The sequence below is a fragment of the Nymphaea colorata genome, chromosome 1 (assembly GCF_008831285.2).
Source record: "Nymphaea colorata isolate Beijing-Zhang1983 chromosome 1, ASM883128v2, whole genome shotgun sequence".
NCBI lineage: Eukaryota > Viridiplantae > Streptophyta > Magnoliopsida > Nymphaeales > Nymphaeaceae > Nymphaea > Nymphaea colorata.
In genome coordinates, this window is record NC_045138.2 from 2,992,310 (window position 1) to 3,015,870 (window position 23,561).

At 38.4% G+C, this 23,561-nt stretch overlaps 2 protein-coding genes across 5 annotated transcripts; one reads left to right on the top strand and one right to left on the bottom strand.

The window, feature by feature from the left end:
• Positions 1-1,295: 1,295 nt before the first annotated feature.
• On the top strand, positions 1,296-19,521 carry LOC116245738 (phospholipase SGR2). Of its 3 annotated transcripts, XM_031617254.1 has the most exons (21): positions 1,296-1,820; positions 3,373-3,473; positions 4,262-4,456; positions 5,138-5,293; positions 7,490-7,561; positions 7,641-7,793; positions 8,402-8,452; positions 9,678-9,848; positions 10,941-11,090; positions 11,342-11,407; positions 11,577-12,089; positions 12,446-12,530; positions 12,734-12,840; positions 14,016-14,088; positions 14,289-14,391; positions 14,626-14,719; positions 14,852-14,914; positions 16,101-16,143; positions 16,236-16,339; positions 17,900-17,946; positions 19,088-19,521. In XM_031617254.1, exons 1-21 carry the CDS (start codon positions 1,544-1,546, stop codon positions 19,320-19,322), a joined length of 2,859 nt encoding a protein of 952 aa, XP_031473114.1. In that variant the 5' UTR covers positions 1,296-1,543; the 3' UTR covers positions 19,323-19,521. The 3 variants fall into 3 exon arrangements, with proteins under 3 accessions (XP_031473114.1, XP_049931849.1, XP_031473115.1); XM_050075892.1 differs by lacking the exons at positions 17,900-17,946; positions 19,088-19,521 and adding an exon at positions 16,505-17,892; XM_031617255.1 differs by lacking the exons at positions 1,296-1,820; positions 3,373-3,473 and having other exon boundaries at positions 4,333-4,456; positions 5,128-5,293.
• LOC116245739 (pentatricopeptide repeat-containing protein At5g66520-like) lies at positions 19,476-22,661 on the bottom strand. Of its 2 annotated transcripts, none has more exons than XM_031617257.2 (2): positions 20,475-22,661; positions 19,476-19,615 (listed from the first exon to the last, which is right to left on the bottom strand). In XM_031617257.2, the coding sequence occupies exon 1, from the start codon at positions 22,583-22,585 to the stop codon at positions 20,759-20,761; it is 1,827 nt and encodes a 608-aa protein (XP_031473117.1). In that variant the 5' UTR covers positions 22,586-22,661; the 3' UTR covers positions 19,476-19,615; positions 20,475-20,758. The 2 variants fall into 2 exon arrangements, with proteins under 2 accessions (XP_031473117.1, XP_031473116.1); XM_031617256.2 differs by having other exon boundaries at positions 20,380-22,661.
• Positions 22,662-23,561: the final 900 nt, after the last annotated feature.

Genomic DNA, 23,561 nt, shown 5'->3' on the forward strand with positions numbered 1-23,561 from the left:
TGAACTTGTTATTCTAAAAAGATTCTAAACTCTGAGGCGGAGCCAAGGTATGACACGCTTGGGCCTTAGACACACCTTATTTAAAAAAAAAACATTACATGTAAATTTTAAAACATTTCACTTGTTTTATATAAACATTTTGAAAAAATATATTTGGGCCCTAGTCAAAAATTTGAAACTTTAATTCGACCCATTTCATGAAAAGTTTCTAGCTCCTCCCTTATCTAAACTTATTTTGTCATTCAAACAAAAATTATGGTTCAAAATTTTGTCTTGTATTATAAACGTGTAAACTAGGTTTTCAAAATCAGGGATTTTCACAAAACCAAGTTTTTGAAAGTGTCATCTAAACACCCCCTACTTATCTTTTTAGGAAACAAAGTGTAAATAAAGTCGATGGTGTGAATACTAGTCTTCCATATGTAGAGCTAGGCATCGAGTTGGCTCAATCAGATCCATAATCACTTGGGCCACACAACCATCAAAGCCCAAGCCTAGCCCCAGCCTGGCCATGGCCTAGCTTGACTTGGCCAGACTATAATACAAATGTATTTTATGAAGTATATATTTATATTTAAAGTAAAATTAAAAGGTACATATATATATTTATGTATAAACTAATCAAATCTGGTTGTAATAAAAATTAAAACACGCATAAATAGAGTAAGTTAAAATTACAAAAGACATGCTTAAGGATATTTTTTTCTCATTCTACGTAATATAAATGTCGAAAACGATATTGCACATTCAAATCATAACTTACAAAATCAGGCTTAATAGGAATAATTTTTCTTTAAGTTTCCTAAGAATTAAACTAAAATTTTGTGTTTTTTCATTAAACTTGGTTACACATCTTGATTACCATGCTAATCTTTTTACTTATTTCTTCAAGTAGCAGGCACAGGGTCATGGCTCGCCATTGCCTGCGCTGTTGGATCCCGTGCAAAAATAGTCGATCGCGGGCACTCAAAGGCAACGTTTCAAAGAGAGATGGAACACGCATAGAACAAGCCCTTGACTAACGTCTGTTTGGAAGTTCCGTTGCTTACGTGGCGAAAATATGTTAATGGTCTTTCTTTTGAAATACATTTATTCGTTTTCTTTTTCACCAGCTTCTACTCGACAGAAAGAAAGCATTCATCTTGTAAGAAAATGGTGCTAACGGAAAAATCAAGGCTACCAATCATAACTTTGATGCGAATGCGAAGCTGGTCTACTGGAGATGATTCTAAAACGTGGAGAGCATCAAGGGGATGGACTTTTTATTTGCGTGCAATTATGAATACGCTGTGATTTCCCGAAAAGAAACTACCAGCCGTCCGAGAGGAAAGACGATCTGGTTGTTCGCGCTCGCCACCCGCCATTCCACGCTTCGTCTTCTTCCTTCTCCGCGGAGGAAGGCGGTGGTACTCTGCTGGTTGCCTTCTTCCACGCGCCTATAATCTCTCTTTCTTCATACGCTAGGGTGTCGCGATTGGATCGTCTTCTCGCTCCTTCATTGAATCGACGAAGGGTCCGGTCGTGGATCGCGGCTGAATTCGCCATGGGCGACCCTGAGTCGAGCTCTAGGGCTCCTCCTCCCCAGGAAGGCGGCGAATGCTCCGATGCAGGTGGAAGATACGGAGTTAACGGCGCCGCCGAGCAGTTTCCGGAGGCAGCGTCGCCGGACTCGTTGAAGAACACGCCGTCGAACATCGCGAAGCTCGAGGATATTATCGAGCAGAGCGAGGGGAGGCAGAAGTATCTCGCTCGGACGAAGAGCCCGTCCGACGGTGAGGATGTTCGGTGGTACTTCTGCAAGGTGCCTCTTGCCGAGAACGGTTGGTATCTGAGTTCGACGCACTGGCGGAGCTATTTATTTTATTTTATCTGCCGTACATATTTGATGTTTACAGAAAAATGAAATTGTTGTTCGATTATCGTTTTCTTTGCCATTCGTCCTCTTTCCTAACGGGCTTATTTACCTGGGCTGCTTAATTGTGCTTCTTTGACTATAAACAGTTGCTAATGATAACGTTTTCCTTAGAAGATCCAACCTGAGACTTTCGCATAGATTTCACGTAAAGTCATGACCAACAAAAAGTTCGAAGAGTCTTCTTACAGATAAGACCTTTCTTAAGGTTTAATCGCTTCTCTACTCTCGTTCTCTTTCTTTCTTTCTCTCTCACTCTGAAGCTCGAAAGCCAATTGCACACGAGCTTTTGATGAACGGGCTGCTTGGTTTGTTTGCAAGCCCAATTCCAGAATAAGGACTTCGCGAGCACTAATCGAGAGCGAGAACATGCTTTGATGACACGAGTGAGCGTACTTTGAGAAAGAGCAGAGAAAACTCAAAACAAGTCTGGTGCAAAACTCAATGTATTCCAAAGATATTCAATTCAGATATGTGGAAGCCTAAAGATGATTAAACAGTTGGCTATTCACTTTTTCCTTTTTTGTATAATTCAGCTGTTATAACTGAATACCTGTCAAAATTGTAATCCCAACACCTTGTCAATGGCACATCACTAAGTTGGCATAGATACAATTGGTTATTGCATGCTTAGACATTATGAAAGGTTTTATAGGGCCTTGATCTTTATGGCTAGTCGTCCTTACTGGATGTAGTTCTCCATGTGCGTCTTGTTATTGGCCAACAATCAGCTTTATTTTTTATATATATTTTTTTATTTTTTTTTTCCTGACTTTTACTCGGGTATGAGCTGACACTTCATGGTCAAGGGTCAAGGTTGAACTGAGAATTTATTGAACTTATCAATAGATTGTTTGGCACTTTGGTTTCGTGATATCCACAGAACTGCTAATGTCTACCTGACGCCCTGTTGAGGTGTTCTGTTATTCAATCTACCAAAAAGGTGGTATGTTACATCATCACCATTACCATTATCATCATTTTCAACTTTAGTTGTTTTAGTCCTTGATATGTGTTGCTTCTTCCACCTCTTCTCTTTCGGATTTATGTGGTACCAATAGTAGTTATGGAGTGTGATTGGCAAGATGTTTGTCATGTCTTGGTCTCCCTCTTGCTTCCGTTTCCTTTCCTGTTCTACATTTTATCATTTTGCAAATTTATGGAGAATTTTTTTCTGTGTTTCTTTGCCTTCTCCAAGAGTCACTGCAAAGATTGGCTTGATCGTGACTTATTGGATTGGTATATTTATGCTGTTGACAATTGACTTATCCATCATATCGGTTAAGCTTTTTTCAGGATTTTGATACTCTTTTCTTTTCAAATTCATCGTGATAGTGAGGATCATTGACATCATGAACTTTTAGAATTATATAGATAGGTCATTCAGTGAATCATGTTTTTGTTTATAAATATTAATATCACACATTGGTGACACTTGGATAAACCATGTTTTTCCACAGAACTTGCAGCTTCAGTACCTCAGACGGAAATAGTAGGGAAAAGCGAATATTTTCGATTCAGTATGAGGGATTCTCTTGCACTAGAGGCGTCCTTCTTGCAGGTTATCTGAGTTTCCTATTTCTTTTGGAAGGTTGAAGCAGAGTTTATGGTCGAGCTTTAGTCACATCTCAATACTTAGCATGTCATTGATGCTGGTCAAATTGATAGTTTTCATTTTTGCACATAATCTTCTCTTAATATTAATTTGTCTCACTTGGATATTTGATCTCATGACATCCATTCAATTATTCATTTATTTTTGGTGTTTCTGGCAGCTCTTTAACTTGAAGATAACAACTGTTTATGAAGGTGGTTCACTCTGCAATCGGCAGTATACATGCTTATCATATCTTATTTGATGCTTCTTGAAAGATTTATAGTAACAGCATGTTGATATGTAGCAAACAACTGTACATTTCTAGCAGTCATATGCTAGTAATCACTAATTCAACATGCCATGATCAAGCCCTTGAAGTCATCTTGATCTTAGTGTTTCACCTATTCAGTTCATTATATCCATCATTTTGTCATTGAAGAGTGATCCTTGGTTCGTGGGGGTGTGTATTTATGGGTGACTTTTGCCCTCATGTTCCTTTTTGAGTCAAACAAGGAAAGAAAGTGAAAACAATACAATAAAACAACAGTATGTGACAACTGATTAAAGATGTGAACTAAGAAAAGCTGGGTCCTTTATTTTCATCAAGTTTGGCATGTTGTGGAATGGACACCTACGTGTATAATTACTCTGAAATCCATGTCTATGTGTGTATATAAATTTTCTAAAATGCCATTTTGCAATTGGGCGATACCCATGTAGTTCTTTTGTTCTTCTTCATACTTTGTCTGCAGCGAGAAGAAGATTTGTTGGCTGCCTGGTGGAAAGAGTATGCAGAATGCAGTGAAGGCCCAGCTGGTTCTTTTGTTTCTTCCAGTAAAGGCTCGACTTCTCAATCAAAACCTAGCCCAGGAGGTGTAGAGACATCCATAATTTTGGCAGAAGAGGAAGAAAGAGTTGGAGTTCCTGTAAAGGGTGGACTTTATGAGGTACAGTTAGATAGTAGACGTGATATTTGTTTGATCCTATATAGTTTGGGTTGCTGATGGTCAATGCTTACAAGAACTAGATTTATAGAAACAGATTCTCTGTCTTAACATATTGTATCATATCTTTATGTGAAATTGAACATATTTCTAATTTAACAAAGTTGATAGATGTTCATTTTCTTAAAGTGGGTTTTCTGTTAGTAAGGGTTATCACCCTCTGTTTACATAAATTCTTTTGGCATTATGGTCCTGTATGCAGTGAGTTATATCTCATTTCTTAGGAACTGAATCTTAAACATTCTTTTTGTCGTTAATCTATTTTAGAGTTTAAACAAACATAATTCAAATTACAGGAACATTGGCTGACCTAAATGATACCTATAAGGATGACTATTTTTACTGATTTGATTGCATTAAGAAAGTGGTAACCATTACTAATTTTTATCAGTTATTGGGGCACATGTCTTGGCTATATGCTTATCAACACATTTTTTTTGTTGTGCATTTAGTGCATGGACTATATACTTGTTTTAGAATTTAGGCCATAAAGTGCTTTCCACAAATTATGGAGCTGTTTGCAGGTGAAGCATTCTATGCATCTCCATATTTTAGTTTATCACTAGCATTCTATGCATTCCCTCTATTTTAGTTTATCATTGGTTCCAATTAAGGTCTATGCAGGTTGATCTGGTAAAACGACATTGCTTTCCGGTTTATTGGAATGGTGAAAATCGCCGTGTCTTAAGAGGTCATTGGTTTGCTCGTAAAGCAGGCCTGGAATGGCTTCCCCTGCGTGAAAATGTTGCTGAACAACTAGAGCTGGCATACCGATGCCAGGTACTTCCTGAATTTAGTTCCGCCTCCTTTTGTGTTTTCAATTTGCGTCTTTAATAGGGTAGACATTGTGAATGATCTGTCAAACGTTTGAAGGCTCATGTCTGGTAGGGACCTTTTGTCGACTGCTTGCTTCCAGCATGACATGAATAAACATGTTAATGTATTAAAAGGAGGATTTTTGTTGTTAGAAGAAAAAGCATGAAGATGACATGGAAGAAGTCCTGACTTATATTTGTGGATGGCATCGTGAGATTCTATAGTTGTTCTGCACTTTTTGCTATTTTGAGTTGCTGTTTGGGGTTTGAATTAATGAATTTCTGTAGGGGATTAATATGTTGCTTATGTTTCCATAATTTTCTGAAGATATCGTTTATGGTTTTTCAAACTTTTCAAAGGTAGATGATTCAGTGTCTTTAAAATCCTATTTACACCATTTGCAAGCTTTTGCTTGTTTTCCAGATTTTTGGCTTTTTTTTGCTTGGTGTGCGAACCTTGTTTACTCTGACACTAGACTGTGATCATTTGCATGTTTTACAGTTTCTTTTTCCTGATTTTGATTTTCAAGGCCCTGCTTGTAAAGGCAAAAGTTTTCTTCTATTTCCTATTTCTTTTGCCTATTTTAAGAGAAAGTTTTTCCCTCCTGAAGGAAAGAAAAAAAAATTGTCTAAACCTAGAAGCTCCTCCTCTCAAAAAATGACCCCGCTCACTGTCTCTTTCTTTTTCTTACCCTCTGTCTCTTTTTTTCACCCATTTGTTGCGTTTGATGTTTGTAATATCCATTTTTCTTTTTTAACTGTTACTTGGCAGTTGTAAGCAGGCAAGTATGTGTTTGGGCTTTTGTATCTCTCATCATACTGTTTCCAAATAGGAATCTGATTTCTTTATGTAATAGGTGATCAACACCAGCCAATTGACAGCCTAAATGTCTTTCCTTTTTGTTAGAAACTCAAAATGATGATGAATGCATCTCTCTTTGCAAGTGATGGAGCAGATGGAACAAAATATAATCCTGGATCATTCTTGATTTGAACTGCCCATCCCTAACTATGTCACTCACAGGAAAATATCATAAACTCAACCCTGATATTATATTCTTATTTGAACTATAAGTATTTTTCTAGGAAAAAGTGCATTGGTGAACAAAGTTTTTATTACTTGACCTCTGTTTTGGAATGCTGGTAAACAATTTGGCCAAACTGGTAGAATGGATTCAAGCTTTGCTGATCATTATCAGGAGCTGAAGCCAGCTTCACTGATCACAAAAGCTTCATCTGATAACGAATCAAGCTAAACTGGCTATGTAAAGTGCAAATGCTTTCTTTACAAAGCATACACATCATTTTAAAGCTATAAGTACCACAGAGACTCTAACTTATATAAGAAATACAATGTCCATAGGTCGTTGATGCTTTTGATGCAAGATATTATTATGCATAGTAGAAGTTGGATAGAGGTTTGATATTGATTTTAAAATTAAGTTTAAATTATAAATTTGATCTATATTTTAATAAAGAAGACAAAATTTTCCTTGGAGCAATCAGGCATGGAAAATATTTCTGCTTCTTCTTTTCCCTATCAGCCAAAAATAGCAAGACTTTTGCTAGATAAATAATTTTCCTGGAAAAAGTTTTTCCATGCAAAAATCAAACTGCTTTTGAAGGGAAAAGGGAACGGGGCAAAAGTGACATTTGAAAGGAGAAATTGGTTTTATGTAAATTTATGAAGCTGCAAGCCTGTTGTGCAAAATTATTGATGCCTGTTATGTGTGAATTTGTTGTTCAACGCAGCTGTGATTTTGGCAGCAATTTGACAGTTGTTTGTTCTTGCATTTTTCTTTGACTTTTCTACATTCACAATTAGGATCTTTTATTTTCTCTTAACTGGAAAAAATGAATCTGCCATGTCCTTGTTGCATGGTCATCACTGTTTTAGAAGCATGACACTCTTTCCTACACTGCATGTACGTGTCCACACATATCTGTGTGTATTGTTAACCGCCCGGAACCTTGAATTGAGATGTTCTTGCACAGTCAAGCATTAGACACACACACACACACATATGTATATATATATAGGGAGGGAGATAGAGAGAGAGAGCACATGCCATTCCTTGATAATTTTAATTGATCAGGATTGTTGGGCTGTCCATTCTTGCTTTTATTTTAAACTTTGAGCGCTCACTTGCTTTTTCTGTAGGTATGGCATCGCAGGAGCTTTCAACCATCAGGCTTGTTTGCTGCTCGTGTTGATCTACAGGGCAGTACACAGGTATATTTATTACTTCAAAAAAAAAAAAAAAATCTGTGAATGGTTAATGCTCTGTCTAAAAGTTGATGGACGTTTGCAGGGTCTTCATGCTCTCTTCACTGGTGAGGATGATACTTGGGAAGCATGGTTGGCATCTGATGGCACTAGTTTTTCTAATGTTATTAGTCTAAAAGGTCATGGTATTAGACTAAGAAGAGGATATGCTTCATCAGAATCATCAAGACCAAGCCAGGTTCGCTTATTGAAGTACCTTGTCACATTACCTGAAACAAGATTCATGGATTTCATTGCAGCCTGACAAGTCTTATGTATTTATATTCAATATAGAAAATAAAAATATCCCTGCTGTGATGATTATTGTATTGATCCAGTATTCAGTTTCTTATTTCAATATGGGTAGCAAAACGTTATGCACTTATTACTACCTCCTAAGCTGCTATAAGCAATTAAATAAACTGTGTATGTGAAAAATTTTTGATAACTTATTTTTAATGAAAAAATAATTCTGTCCATTGTTGTTTGATTTTTCATTGGAGACTATACATGATCAAACATTATGTATAATCTTCTGGAATTTTAATGTAATCATGATTTTTTCCTTTAACTATGATAATTCTTGTGCATTCCAAGCTTGTGGGAATTACTTTATGACTATGTTCAAGAGCGTCCAAAATGTTAATCGAAGTTGCAGCTGTTTGATTTGGTGATTGTCTTGGGTATCAACCTGTTTATTCCTGTCAGTTGTCTCTTTCATCATCATAGTGTTGATAATTAAACTTCTTATCAAGCCTTATCACATGTCATCCTTGTTTTTGTTTTAATTAAATAACTTATTTATAGGATGAACTGCGCCAACAGAAGGAGGAGCTGATGGATGATTATTGTGCGCAGGTTTGTTCTGTCATTACCCTTCCCAAATTGCATAAAATATTGCTTACATAAAGAAATTTCAATTCTTTTGGTGAAAGGCCAATGTCTGTCTAATGTGCAAATGAGTCTGCCAACGGCTTTTGAGCTTGTTGGGGGTTGGTTGGTTGACGCTGCATGGACATTTAGATATGCAAAACCTCTTTATTCCTTTTCATGTAAAATTGGTCTGGCATGGGGAACAGGCATATGTCTTGGTGTCTGGAGAAGGTGGTCATTCATAGAGCAAGATAAGGAAGAACCTAACAAGATGAAATTCCTGATCCCACTATTCTAGTTATACCTGTTCTCATGCTCATAATTTACATAATGAGGATGTGTCTCTTCTGTGAATGTCTGGAGTGAACAAAAGGGAGTTTGATTCTCTTGATCACAATTCTCCAAATATTTAAAGTGACTATTGGATTTCATGGCAACTGGTTGCTAGTGGCTAATGTCCTTCTTGTGGGAGAGATGGAGGTTGTTTTTTTCCTTCAGATTACTATGGCTAATGCTCCCTTGTCTTGTTAGTTGTTACTAACATGTTAGATTTACAAGGAACATTGGGGAATAAGAAACAGTCAGATGTTTTATTCTTATAGAATAAAATATTGGTTGAGCTTGTGGCAAATTTATGGGTGACTTTTCGCATGATCACTTGAGCTTTTCATGACAGTTAGTGGTAATAATCAAAAGGTCTAAACTTACAGTGGCTTTCCTATTTTTTTTTTCTTGTTAAGGTGCTTTTGTTAAAACTTCAATGTGCTTAGTACTTTATTTATCAGTTGGTTGTCTTCTTGGCTCTTGCCCTTGCCGTGTTTGTTTTGTATCCTAATGATAACTTGTGATGCCAGATGGTGTGATTCATCTACCAGAAACAAGAAATTTAAATGTACACTCTAGATGCTCAGGGGAACCCAATCATTACTTCCAAGAACATGATAACACTGTTTCCTCCTTCGCTCTCTACATTGAATGCCAAAGAAAACATATTGAGTAAAGAGAGAGTCAAAGTAGTCAACATTTGTAATGATTATAGAAGTCAATTCTAGTTATACTTCAGGATGGGACGTATTAATGTCAATATAATTAAATATATTTCTTAAGAACATCAGCTGGACATATTCTATTTGATATTGTTTCGTCACCTTTTTTAGTCATGGGACATGTTAAAAAAATTAACTTGAAGTTGGACCTTTTCATTATGTAGGTTCCTGTCGGGCATTTAGTTTTCATGGTTCATGGAATTGGTCAACGATTGGAGAAAGCTAACTTGGTGGATGATGTTGCTACTTTTCGTCATATCACAGCTAGCCTTGCTGAGCGTCATATCTCTTCCTATCAGCGTAGCACCCAAAGGGTTCTCTTTATTCCTTGTCAGGTAATGAGAACGTGTTACATAGTTTAAGCATTTAGTTTTTTTTTTTGTTTTTAAGAGTTATTTCTTGGAAAGATTTGGAACTAAACTTCACAAAAGAAAAGTATGAAACTAGGTTGAACTTGAAAAGTGTAGTACAGTTTCTTTCTTTAAACGTGAAAAATATCCATTTTACGTCATTCAAATGTTTCAAACATGTCAGACATTGAGTTCTTATGTTAGTTGTCAAGACATGCAGTGAATGTGGTTGACCAGGTTCAGGAAATTATCAGAGTGAAACCAGTGATATTGAAATCGATTTGAAGTGGTTGATGTTAAGTTGAATTGATAGAAAAACAATGCACTTGGTAAATCTGATTCAGTTGCTATTATCTAATTATTGTTAACTGTATTTACTTATTGTTATTAGTTTAAAAATTATTAATTATTCTTTTTGCAAATGATTAAACCTTATAAATCACTATTTTGGTTTCATAATATTTTAAGAAAGGTTTTGAATTTTGATTTTTTTTTTCTTTTAATCTTTTTTGGATCTTAAAACAATTCGAACATTTAATTTTTCTGATTAAAAGTGGTTTCAATTGGATATAACATTAGCTGATTTTTATTCTTTTGGAAAATGATTTGATCCAGAAACTCATTTCAACGTCATTGGACGGAACTTATTTGGTTCTTTATTAAGAAAAATGTGCTTATCTGAAATTCTGGATGAAAGGAGGGTTCTGGTCTTTAAGAATCACGATTCAAAACAACAGAATTCTGTTGCTGATTGTCCATAGTTGCACAAATAAATTCTCCTTTGGCTACTCTGGTTTAAGTGTACAGTGTACTAATTGTTGCAGTTCCATTGCCTTGATTACCAAAAGGCAGGCCCATTTGTCTTCTCAAGTACTGCTTTTAGCATACTTGTATGTCAACGCTTATCATCCTCTGCAGTATTTTCAAGGTTTTTGTGTGTGTGTGTGTGCGTGTTTTGTGGAGTGGAAGGAGAAATAGTAGCTTCAGGGGTCGGGCATGGTATTGTTTTGAGGTGGGCCAAGAGGGGTTTATGTATGTATGGCTCTTTATTTTGACCACATTTTCTCCATTTTCTAGTGGAGAAGAGGCCTGAAGCTTGATGGTGAAAGTGCAGTTGAAAAGATTACCTTGGATGGTGTTCGTGGCTTGCGTATGACATTAAGTGCAACAGTCCATGATGTCCTGTACTACATGAGCCCCATCTACTGTCAAGCCATCATAAACTCGGTATGCTATTATTATTTAGTTGCTTTTGTTCCCTGTTTACAGTTACATATATTCTTCTTCAGACTTGAAAGGAGATGAGAGGGGAGAACTTGATGTGCATGTGAAATGTTTGATGTTTTTGATTTGCTTTCAATGAAATGTGACATGTACTGGAGAATCATATGTGTATGTTAACACTAAGGATTGGTTGTATCTGTGTTTTTGTGCGTGTTTTTCTTTCTTATTCTTGTTTGAATACTTTATGTTTTCAGGTATCCAACCAGTTGAATAAGTTATATACAAAATTCATCAAAAGGAATCCAGGCTATAGTGGGAAGGTATTCCATTGTAGGGCCTCTTGCATTTAGCCATTTCTTAGTCTGGAGTGCAGAAGTCTTGTTTAGCTTCTGCCCTTTTTTGGTTCGCATCATGGAGTGTCTCTTTTTCCTTATTTCAGGTTTTTCTAGGCCATCAAAATTAATCCATTGTACAATGCTGTGGTTCCAGGTTTCGATTTATGGTCACTCTCTGGGGAGTGTTCTGTCGTATGATATTCTTTGTCATCAAAAGGTCTTGTATTCTCCATTTCCTATGGATAAGATCTGCAAGGAATATGGCTTAAGTGGTGATGCTGTATTGCATACAACAATCAGTTCTTCAGAGTCCAGTTCTGGAGCCTGTCCAATTGATCCTTTTGTTGCCAAAACTGAAGCACCAGAACAGGCGGTGAACTTGAAGGAGAGCAACTGTCCTAACTCGCACCTAGAACCAGATCCTTCAGAAATTTCTGAAACTCTAAATTCAGTGGAAGAGCCTTATGTGGTTCGACTGAATGAAATGTCAGCATCAGATGGAAAAGGCCTTCAGATGAATGATGGCTTAGAGAGCATATGTGAACAGTCCAGGGTATCAGACTCAGAACTGTACAGAGGAAGTGAATCTCATTGTGAAGTCATGAAAGATGATGTTTTGCCAAGTGTGGATGATAAGGATAAACTGATCAAATCGCTGGCTGAGGAGGTACGAGTTATCTCTCTGAAAAATATCCTCTTCTATTAGCAGCCCTTGAAACAATTAGGTTGGTCTGGCTGTCACTGTTCATATCTGTACATCATTAGCTGGCATGTTCATGTATTCTCTCTTAGTGACCTCAACTTTCAATCTGTTTTCTCTTCATTATTTGTATAGAGGTTCTTTATTCATCATGGGGTTATTTTGCGAACTCATTGATGCACATGTCTATATCAAAGGCACTATTCCACAGTTCACCCGAGTAATAATTTTCTACTGTACAGAATCTTGTAGAAGAAAATTTGGAGTTTTCATTCTTTTTTCTGATATTTAATGAGAAACACAGTATCTGTATGCTGATGCAGGTAAATTTCCTCAAGGAAAAGATAAAGGATCTCACTTCACAGAAAAATTGCTCGTCAGTTCCAGTTATAAATGCAGAAGTTAGTGGTAACTATGGCAAAAACATATTGACTTTTCATTTGTTATGTTGGGTTGTTTGGCCAGGCAATCTTGCAACTCATGTCTTCCAAAATTTTGTTGGTGTTATGGTCTTTCTTTGGTGGTGATCACCTTTTCAGTTTTACTATAGGTAGCTGTGGGTCTGTGATAAGTATGCTCATTAAGTGGACTATGACTATGTGATATGGCAGGCAGAGCTGCATCAGAAGTACCTTTGGCAAGGTGTGATTCTTTAGATCAAGAGAATTCCCAGAGAAGTTACACTCCTCAAATCAAATATACAAAGCTTGGCTTTGCGGTAAATACCTTGACTATTTCATTTTTTTCTCCAGTCTCTGTCTGATGTAAACTTGTACCTTAGTTGCCTTTCTTTCCCATGTGGATACGTGTCTATCATTTAGCATATGTTACTGATTTTTGTTATTTGAGACCTGTTCTTGTGCATTGTCCAACTGTTATAGTGATTGTCCACACTTTCGACTGAAACTGATCCAGTTATCTCTTTCAAGGGTCATTATATTTTGCCATTTGTATCATATCCATGTATGCATATCGTTTAAAGTCTAATCTGATAGGTAGATCTTCACGTTCACAAGTGAAGTTTCTAAGAAATATTGACAATTCTCCAAGTACATGGAAAAATTCGTCAGGAGTTTGAGATACCACTGCCTTTTAGGACATGAGTATACTGCTGGAATCACATAAAACATCTATGTTATGAATAGTGTTAACAAGAAATTCAGAAAACTAACTCTGGAAAAGCTATGGATTCTGCCTATTAAAGTTGGTCATCCCCTGCACTCCTTGAATGCACAAAGTTATGGTTTTAAATTTTTAATCATTGTCAAAGTGAAGAGTGTGTGTGTGACTGTGTCTCAATATTTTCAAAAGATTATCTTTAGTATATTTTAATTTTTGGTGTTTCTTTTAACTTTTTAATAACTATTGTCAATTTTTAAAGTTGTCATAAGAAAAGTAGTAGGAAACTTGTAATTTCACCGAAGTTTTTGTTATCCGGTATATATTTCTTAAGTTTTTTGAATTCCTGAGATTTTCCTGAGAAAACGACTTTCTGATTCTTGAGAAGAACCTCGTTGATCAAACCCGATAACAATATTTGTATCCATAATTTATATGTGTATACATGTTATGTATTATGTATAATTGCATAAGCATGTCCAGTTTTGGAATGATACAAGGCCTTCCCAAGCCTGGGTCCGAATTCTATTGTTACATCTTGAGGTTTTGACATGGGTTCTGTTGCTTTAGCTGTGGATTGTATGAAAGGTCTTTCGAGATAGGAGGTCTGCTTTATCTACTTATAAATGAAAAAAGGAACTTGGATTTGGTAAAAGTGAAAATACTAAGTAGTTATTAATCATTTTGGCACAAGGGGCAACTGTCATCATGTTAAATTCTTTATAATCCATTAACTACAGAATTTGTTTAAATAATGAACCCTTTTTCTTTCAGGTTGACACATTTTTTGCTGTTGGCTCACCGCTTGGTGTATTTCTTGCTCTCCGCAATATACGAATCGGGATTGGTAATGAATGTTCTTGTTTATGTACCTTGTTCATGTCTTCCTGTGAACATAGTGCTTCTGCATTTTATTTATGTACTCAGACAAAAATGTGCTATTCTCTGATGGACAAGTATCCAATCATCCTTGATTGAATGAAGGTGCTGACGGTCTGGTCTTATTGCCCTTTTATGTCTCCTAAATATCCTGTCTACGTTAAACAGGTGAAGGAAAGGACTATTGGCAAGGCGAAGGAACAAGTGAAGAGATGCCAGCTTGCAGGAGAATGTTCAATATTTTCCATCCCTTTGATCCTGTTGCATATAGGTTTGTTCTTTGAGGTTCCTCTTGAAGGTCCTTTGAGCTTTCTCAATTGTCCAACTTCTTGCCTTCTGGACTACATCCTGAAGGTGTCTGTTTTGCGAATGTTTTTTACCATATGCTGGTTTTAGAAAACGCAATCTGTTCGTCTGCCCTACAAAGTCAACTGTTTAGCTATTTCTAGGTGAGCTGCTTTAAACAAGGACATGTTATATGATTTTGGAATGGTGTTTCATACAGAATAGAACCACTTATATGTAAAGAATACATCAACAAAAGACCTGTAATTGTACCTTATCACAAAGGTGGCAAGAGGTTGCACATTGGGTTTCAGGTAATCTCTTGTTATTGATTGCTACTTTTTTTTTCATATTTTTTGTTGATTTTTCCCATTCTTCTCTTTTGAGTTGATATTTTACTGTTTTGGATTGCTCTGTGGCTTCCTAACAAATTAATTTCTTGGCAGGAATTTACTGAAGATTTGGCTTCGCGTTCTCAGGCTGTTCTTCGCCGTATTAATTCAATGAGAGTGCGTTGTCCTATATCTGGAACTTAACAGTAACTTTTTTTTCCCCCCAAATACTGTGCCTAGAAAAAAACCTTTCCTTCTTCACGAAGGTAAAGGATTCATTGCTAAGTGCAGTATTCTTGTGCTTATTTGTACTTTATAGTTTACTGTCCTACTAGACTACAGCTATGCCTTGGGTTGCTATAAATTTACATGTTCACTAGAAGGAGGTGAGACTACTGATAGGTTAAAGGAAATCCTACCACTCAGTTCTTCATGGCTGTTCCATCCTCAGCACTAAATGAACCTCAAGGTGTTGGGGCTCCTGCATCAAAATTTTATATGCTTGTTTTAATAGGACAATCTTAAAAATGTTTTATGTCAAATTAACAAGCATTGGATCCATGTGGTGCCATATTAATCTAGATTTCATATGCACTTTAGCAATTAAAAAAAATTCTGCAGGTAGCCAGAAAAGTATGATATTTATTGCCAATAATAAATATGAATTTCTTGCCAGATTTCTTTTTTTTGGGTTTAGCACCAGCTGATGACTGAATTTTGCTGAGTTATACAGGTCCTTGAAGATTGTTATCTGCTTGTACATGCCTTAGCTTATTCTGAATAGGAGAGCATTAACCGAGTAAATAACACATGAAGGAGATCATGATTGAGAATTGCTTTCATGAGAAGCTGAGTCTAGGTTTGGGATTCATGCAACTGCAAACTAGGTGCCTTAGGTGCAGAGCACTGATGCATATTATCCCTTAAGGTCGTTATGAATAATCTGTGTCACGTATTTGCTATGTCAAAATGAGGCGGTTGGGATTATGTAATTTAAGAAAAAGCTGAAGATAATTTGCTGGCTCATACTTTTACATGAGTTTATGATAATGTGGATGAAAGAATATGCCCGTTAATGCTATTTGCTCGATTCTGGTAGGTGTTCATTGAATTGATTGGGGTTGCTATGAAAAATTAGGATTTTTGATGTTTGCCTGTCACTGTGAACTCTGGATATGCAGTTCTGAATAATGAATAATAGTTCTGCTGCCAACCTTTTTCTTATACTAGGTTACTGCTTATAACTTGTTTCCTTAAGTACAAGATGCTAAATGAACTCTCTCTCTCTCTCTCTCTCATATTTTTCTCTTCCATTTGTTAGTTTTCTGCTAGCACTGATGAACTTTTGGAATCCTTTGAACAGATTGGTATGGTGAATTTGTTTCAATATAAAAGAAAAATAGAAGGTATGGAGAGTTCATATTCAGTTTTTTTCCTTGAACGTACATTGTACAGTCTTTCTCCTGTGTCACTCACTTCAAGTATGGGCACCATACAGATTCCACAGAAAATATTGAAGATGCAAAAGAAAGGACATATGGTTCTAAAATGATGGAGAGATTGACTGGGAGCGAAGAAGGCCGAATTGATCACATGCTACAGGTGAATACTTCATGCATGAATTAATGCTTTTGCATATGACTACGACATTACAGTATCCCCTATTTATGATCATCACATGACTCTATCTGGTTGCATGTACATGCTATGTAATTTGAACTTTGACAGATGGACTGCATATACATGCTAATTAAAATCTGTTTGCAGAATTGCTTCTTAATTGGTATAGTAAGTATACCATCGAGGGATCTGGACATGGTTAAAACTGCCAACTGATGTCAAACTCTAATTGAGGTTGCTGGGTGTAATGAATGGCCAGAGCTCTTTCTGGGTGGCAGATCTCAGTCGATCTACTCATATTGTGGGGCTGGATGCTTATTTACCAGAAGTGTTCACTGTTCTGTCCACCATAGGTGCCTTCAAATTTGTTCATTTGTCTGTCCACTATAGGTGTCTTCTAATTTGTTGATTATGACTACAGAAAACATGAGTGCTATTTCAGTTGTCTGTTGATTGAGTGGTCATAATTATTCACGAGTATGGACCCACAGCCAGTCTTACTAGCTTTTCAAACCTAGGTTGCTAGCTTGACTACATATGATCAGATAGATTAAACACTATGATGAAAGGGATGAATTCTACCTGTTCATACAAGCCCATTGACCACACCGCTCAATCAATTTCTTGCTGGTCCTTTGACAGACACTTGACCCAACCTCTGTCTAGCAAGTCCTTTTGTGCTGTGCGGCTCTGAATTTCCCCAGCTCTGGGCCGAGCACCGGCACGACACCTTGCAACAACCAAATGCAGATTAATCATCCAGTGAATGACCTTGTGCATATGCAACATCATGAAGTACAAGCTTCCTGTTTGGTGCCATATCAACATTAGTCCAAACAAGGAAGGCATATGGTCTGTTATGTTGCACATGCAACACTCAGTGGCTTGTTCTCAATTTGCAAGGACCCGTCAAGCTTAGGCCTGTTAATTTTTTCAGCCACATGGATGATTCGGCAGCCTAGAATTGAAAATTCTTGTCAGAATTGACCTAATAAAATTATAAAAGAAAGACATGAAAAACCTTTCCGACCTCTTCTACATATGGGACGTCATAATACCTAATCTGTCTATTGATTAAGATCAGATGCCCGTTCATGTGAATACCAATCTGAGATTGTTTCCATTTGCTAGGATTATAACTATATCAAAACAATGATCCTCAACATTCATCTCTTAATATCCTAACTAGACAATATATTGTCTCTTTTTCATTTTCTACACCATCTTATTGTTTTGTTACAGTAAATGTTCTAAACAAACTCTTTGGTTACGGGGTGATTTTTTTATAATTTGAATTGTTGCAAGTGTGGCAGTTCCCTTTGAGTATATTAAACAAAATTATGGTACGTTCTAAAGAAAGGTTTCTTTTTTATTGTGCAAGTAAAATTTAGACCTCATTGGCAAGGACTTCTCCATGAGTTTCGATATCTATCAGTATTCACATTTTTGATAAGTTCCCCGTTAAATGGCATGATGATTTTTTTTTTCCATTGCCTAGGCTTATCTTTATTTATCTTCTTCAACTTACTTTTCTATCTGCAGGATGCAACATTTCAGCACCCTTATATATCAGCACTTGGATCGCATACGTGAGTACTAAATCCTTTTCATATTAAGCGGCATAAATGGGTCAGATCTTGGCCCAGGTTTCAGCAATTTTAGATCTAAAATTTACTGTTGGAGTTATCTAGCGTTGGTCATACTTTGTTTGAAGGGAGTAGCACAACTGGGGAACATTTTTTCTAGTAGCCAGCTGGTCTTGGGCTCAAACATTGTTCTGGCCTCTTGTGCGCAGGCTGGCAGAGCCTTGCCACACTTGGGTGGGTAAAGATTCTTAGGGTTCAAAGGGCTCAGTTGGCAGCACGGACACTGTGAGTGTCCCATGAATCTGCCCTAGAGATTGGTGACTTTAAGAACGGCAATTTAAGCTACCGTTGCTAGATCTCGCGCCCAAAAGTCACTTTTCCAGAAATTTGAGGAGATGCATAGTTGATGAAAATGAGAATCAAGCACAACACTGGAAGATTCACATTCATATAATTGGTCTGTATACTAAAGAAAGTTACTAGATCTATCTCTTCAGTTGATCTGGTTTACCATCGTTATCTACATGGAACTATCTGGCCTTAGTGTTTGACGTCTTTTCAGATTTTGATCCCAAAGATCCATTAACATGTAATATTAGTAATCCACTTGATTGCTCCATGTAGATGTGCCCCTAGATATATGAAGGGATTCATGTGTGATTTTTTTGCATGTTGAGGTGGATGCGCACCCCAAAATTTTTTAGTAGGTTCAACTTTTTTCCATCATGTTGCCTAGACGAGAATGTCTCATTGCTTAGGAAAGAGTATCAATACTTATAGTGATGCCTCAGTTGTGCAATTCTCTAGTTGCATTTTAAGATGTTCTCTCTTCAGTTCCTCATTCAAAGTAGCAAGTTGGTGCATCAACCATATTTACAGTCAATGTTGCATGGTTCCAATTGATGCATTTACCATTAGCGTATGTTGGTACTTGCTAGTTGGACATCTTGACATAATTAGATAAATGCCCGACAGTCATTATGCCAAATTTTGACCTTCCATTATAAGTACATATACCAAAAATTTGACTGGTGGATGCGCAAGTTCCATGACTGCTTGAGCTATTCAACTGGGTATACCTACTCTATTATCATATATAAACAAAATATTTACAACAATCACTAGTCTTCCATACATGATGCAGGTCTTACTGGCGCGATCTTGACACAGCCCTTTTTGTGCTAAAACACCTATATAGCTATCTACCAGAGGACTCCACCACTGCAGAGCGGTCAAATATGCAGGACAATGCATCCAAAACTGCTGGACAGTTTTATGAAACTGATGACATCGATCAAGAAGATCTTCCTCTAACCTTCTCTGACAGAGAATTGCTCAGGTCCTTCTCAAGGAAAGCAAGAAAATTTATGTCTGCCTGAGAAACCTCTCCTTGTACATCTCCTGTGGCGAATTGTTTCCATCTCATACTTGTATGCGTGTTTATATTGCAATCTTTATATTGCAATCATCAATGCTGTATTGTGCTTTGAGGCTGAATAACATAGCCTGCACGGATTGTATATATGAAACCATTTTCAGGTCAATCAAGTAAAGAAATTGCCTGGCTGTTTGCTGTTACATCCGACCTTCTGGAGTTCAACTGGACCGAGATTTCCACTGCTTCTCTGTTTGTGCTCTCTCTCCTCTCAACATGCCTAAATTTTCGTGCTACCTAAAAGAACAATTAGAAGTAAATTAAAGTGATAAAATAAATATCATTGGCAGGAAGCTGCATATCGGCCGTTGATACAGACCTACAGGGTAACAAAAACACTGACTGCAAGAGCAGCTAAAAATTTAATTGGCCGTCCTTTGGCAGACGTTATGTTGAACTAAAACATTCTTCAAACTTTATAAAGAAATATATTAAGATCAAGCCTACTGTTGCCAAGGGTGTGTCATAATCATGATGCCAGTAACAGTAAGCCAATCAACATTTCTTTTCAACATTTTTCTACTCCTTACCTAATGAACAAGTTTTCCAACTATCCAGTCTCGGTTTGTTCAAAACAGAGTATAACACATCCCCAAATATTCTTCAAAAAATAAACAATCAGAAAGATCAAATGTTTATCAATAACGTTATTTGCATGGCTAAACAAGTTTATCGCGATACAACCTCTAATTTGACATGTACAAGAATATGATTCAACACAACTATCACAAATTTGCTGGTCACCGATATATGATGTTCTCGATGAACACTGCAGCATGATGTTTACTTTTCTATCTCTGCAAGCAATATGCGATATTCATCCCCACTATGATACTTTATGTTCAACCGTGGGATCAGACTTGTTTCATGTCCAATAATCCTGACACCAAGCAGATACATCTAAATGGCGGATATCAAGCAATGAGGATGTCCTTGTAGCACCTATTTGATCAAGAAAATGTTGATGCTGTGTAACATGTAAAGACTTTATCTCAATGTACCCGGTTTTCAAATTTGGCATTTAGAGATGACCCATGATATGAATTAACTTTTCTGCATATGTTGAAGAAGACGGGAAGGAAGGGGTGGCACCAACATAAAGGAAGGCTCCATGGCCCAGTAGCTGTGAGATTGAAAGTTGTCACGATAGAAATTTGTCGGCACCACCAGATCTCTCAAAATTCCTCTCCAGAATCTCCTTCATCATCATTTTTCGACCCACATCTATAGTTGAGCTTGTTGGACTGTGATGACAAATCAATCTGTCTTCTGGATTCTATCCTGTTCCACGCATCATTGCTCATTTAAAACGGAAGGAGCAGAAGTTGTTGATCTGCGCCAGTGACTCAGTAGGAAGAGCATGCTATAAGAGATTCTCGATCACCAGTAATCGAGACATGAACACCTCCCCAATTTGAAATGGTGAAACCTACTCCCATCCCTGATGATCAACTCTCTGTCAAACACCTCTGAGATCATCTTGATAACTTCATGGCAGTCCCAACAAACTCGCAGGTTCTTTATGATGCGAATCGGACATCCTGGGTCTATCACAATCAGTCCAAATGCCATGGCCAACCTCTCACTGTGCTCTGCTATAACATGCTCCTTCTCCTCATCCTCAATGTCATGTAAAACTGGCGATGTATTAGGCACGTAACCAGCACATTTTAACCTCCTTTGGATCTCATTCAACATCATGTGGATCTCACCAGACCTGGGATGTTCTCTATCTCCCATAACAAACCTGTGTACTCTACCATCAGCCTCTATCAAGCTCCAGCCAGGAACTTTCGTTGTAAGTCTATCTTTCATCAACTCCCTTACTTGGAGGACATCACCCCATCGCTTCTCCCTAGCGTAGATGCCCGATAAAAGCACGTAGTTGCCATCATGGTAAGGTTGCAAGTTTAGAAGCATCTTCCCAATCCTTTCACCCAGGTCAGTGTTTCCATGAATCCTACATGCATTAAGAAGCATTCCCCAGATGACTGGATCTGGTGAACCAGGCATTTCTTTGATCAGAGCTTCTGCTTCGTACACCATTCCGGCACGACCCAGAAGGTCTACCATGCACCCATAATGCTCCATTTCCGGTTCAATTCCATAGCCTTCTCTCATGGACTTGAAGCAGAGCCTTCCATCTTCAACCAAACCTGAGTGGCTGCATGCGCTCAACAGGCCCACAAACGTGATCTTATCTGGCTGAAGTCCTTGACCTAGGAAGCTGTTGAAAAGGTTTAGAGCGTCTCGGCCGTGGCCATGGATTGCTAGGCCGCAAATCATAGCGTTCCAAGCCGAGACGCCTCTGTGTATCGATGAAACAAACACTTGGTGTGCACGATCCACGCTGCCACACCTCATATACGTATCGATCAAAGCCGTGGCGAGGATGTTGCTTATTGGGATTCCAGAGGATTTGATGTAATCATGAATGCTCTGCCCCTTCTCCAGCATACCGAGCTGGGCGGTAGCCGATAACACCGTAACAACTAAGGCCTCATTTGCCGGAGCGCCACTCTCTCTCATCGAATCGAACACCATTAATCCTTCTTCCAGGAGGCCGTTTCGGACGTACCCAGATGCCAGAGTACTCCAAGAAACCTCATCCTTCCGAGGGATTCCATCAAACAATAGGCGAGCCTCATCGATTTGGCCGTCCTTAACATAAACCGCGAGCAAAGCGTTCCAAGAGACAACGTCCCGATGAGGAATTCCATCAAACACTTGGCAAGCAGCGGCAGTCCTCCCGCAGCAGCCATAGAAATGGACCAGTGCATTGGCGACGAAAACGTCGGCTGCGAAGCCGAGCTTCAGCGCGTGCCCGTGGATCTGCTCGCCCTCCGGGAGAGCGGCAGCTCGGGCGCAGGACTTGAGAACGAAAGGGAAGGAGTAGTTGTTCGGGGCGGCGCCTAGGGAGGCGAACCGCGCGTAGAGGGCGATACCGTGGCGGGGTTCGCCGCGCTCGGCGAATCCCCGGATGATGGTGTTGCGGGCGAAGGCGCCGGCATAGGCGATGCGGTCGAAGACGGCGAGGGCGTAGTCCAGGGGAGAGGAGGGGGAGAGGGAGCAGGCGGCGAGGAGGGGACCGGCGGCCAAGCCGTCGCCGGCAAGGCCGGCGGCGACGAGCTGGGCGTGGACTTGCTTGATGTGAGGCAACGGCGACCGCGGGTGGAGGAGGAGAGAGAGAGGGTGGCGGGTGGGCATTGGACGCTTGGGTTCGGAGCACGCTGTCTAGGAGGATCCAGGGTTGTGCGGCGAGAGATCCATGAGAGTCTGAGACCATGGCCAACGTCTAATCTGAACTGGGATCCATCTTCATGGGTTTCTGTTACAAGCTTAGAGGTATGATTTATTTGTGACGTCAATAAATTCAATTCCGATTCAGTATGTGACCATATCGAATCATATTTGTATTTGAGAAATGACATTTGCCTGAATTCGGATTTGAATCAGCGTTTAAATGAATATTTCACTGCATTGGATTCAGATTCTGTTTTAAATAAATATCTTACATTCACGTCCATATATTTTAAAAATTGGTTTTCAATACAATTTCAGTGTGATTTGGATTTGAATCCAAATAATAGCAGAGTAGAAATTTTTAATTGAGAAGCACTTTAAGTTTAAATTTTGAACTTTAAAAAATACTTATATAAAAAAAAAAACTAAGAGTAAAATAAAATTTGTAAGCTGATGTGAGCAATTTTCCCATACCATTAACCATATAGCTCAACCACCGAATCCAAATATGTTGGATTTGAATCCGATCTATTACCGTAGGAGGGCACAAACCGCTGGGCTTCTTTTCGTCAAAACCTTTTTCTGTCTCTGACTTCAGATCCATGTGCTTTCTGGTCAATTGAGCGAGAGCAAAGCTCCACCGCGAAACCGCCACACCGGTAGACGTTAATTCGTCGACAGTTAAGCCGCGTGGGTCCCGCATCGAGTTTAGAGACAGAGTCAGCCGTTCATCGTAGAATCCAAGGGCTACGATTCCCGCAAATCACGGCCGTCAAATTTTGGACCGTTCCTGCGCTTTTCCGCGCCGTCTGTGTCGCTGTTTCGTTCTTGTGATTGGCTTCGCCGATCGGCGGCAGTCAAGACTTTCTGCGACGGTTTGGTGGACGAAAAAGGCCCCAAGTTCTTTCTCAAAGACGAAAGCAGACCAAGCGATTAATGT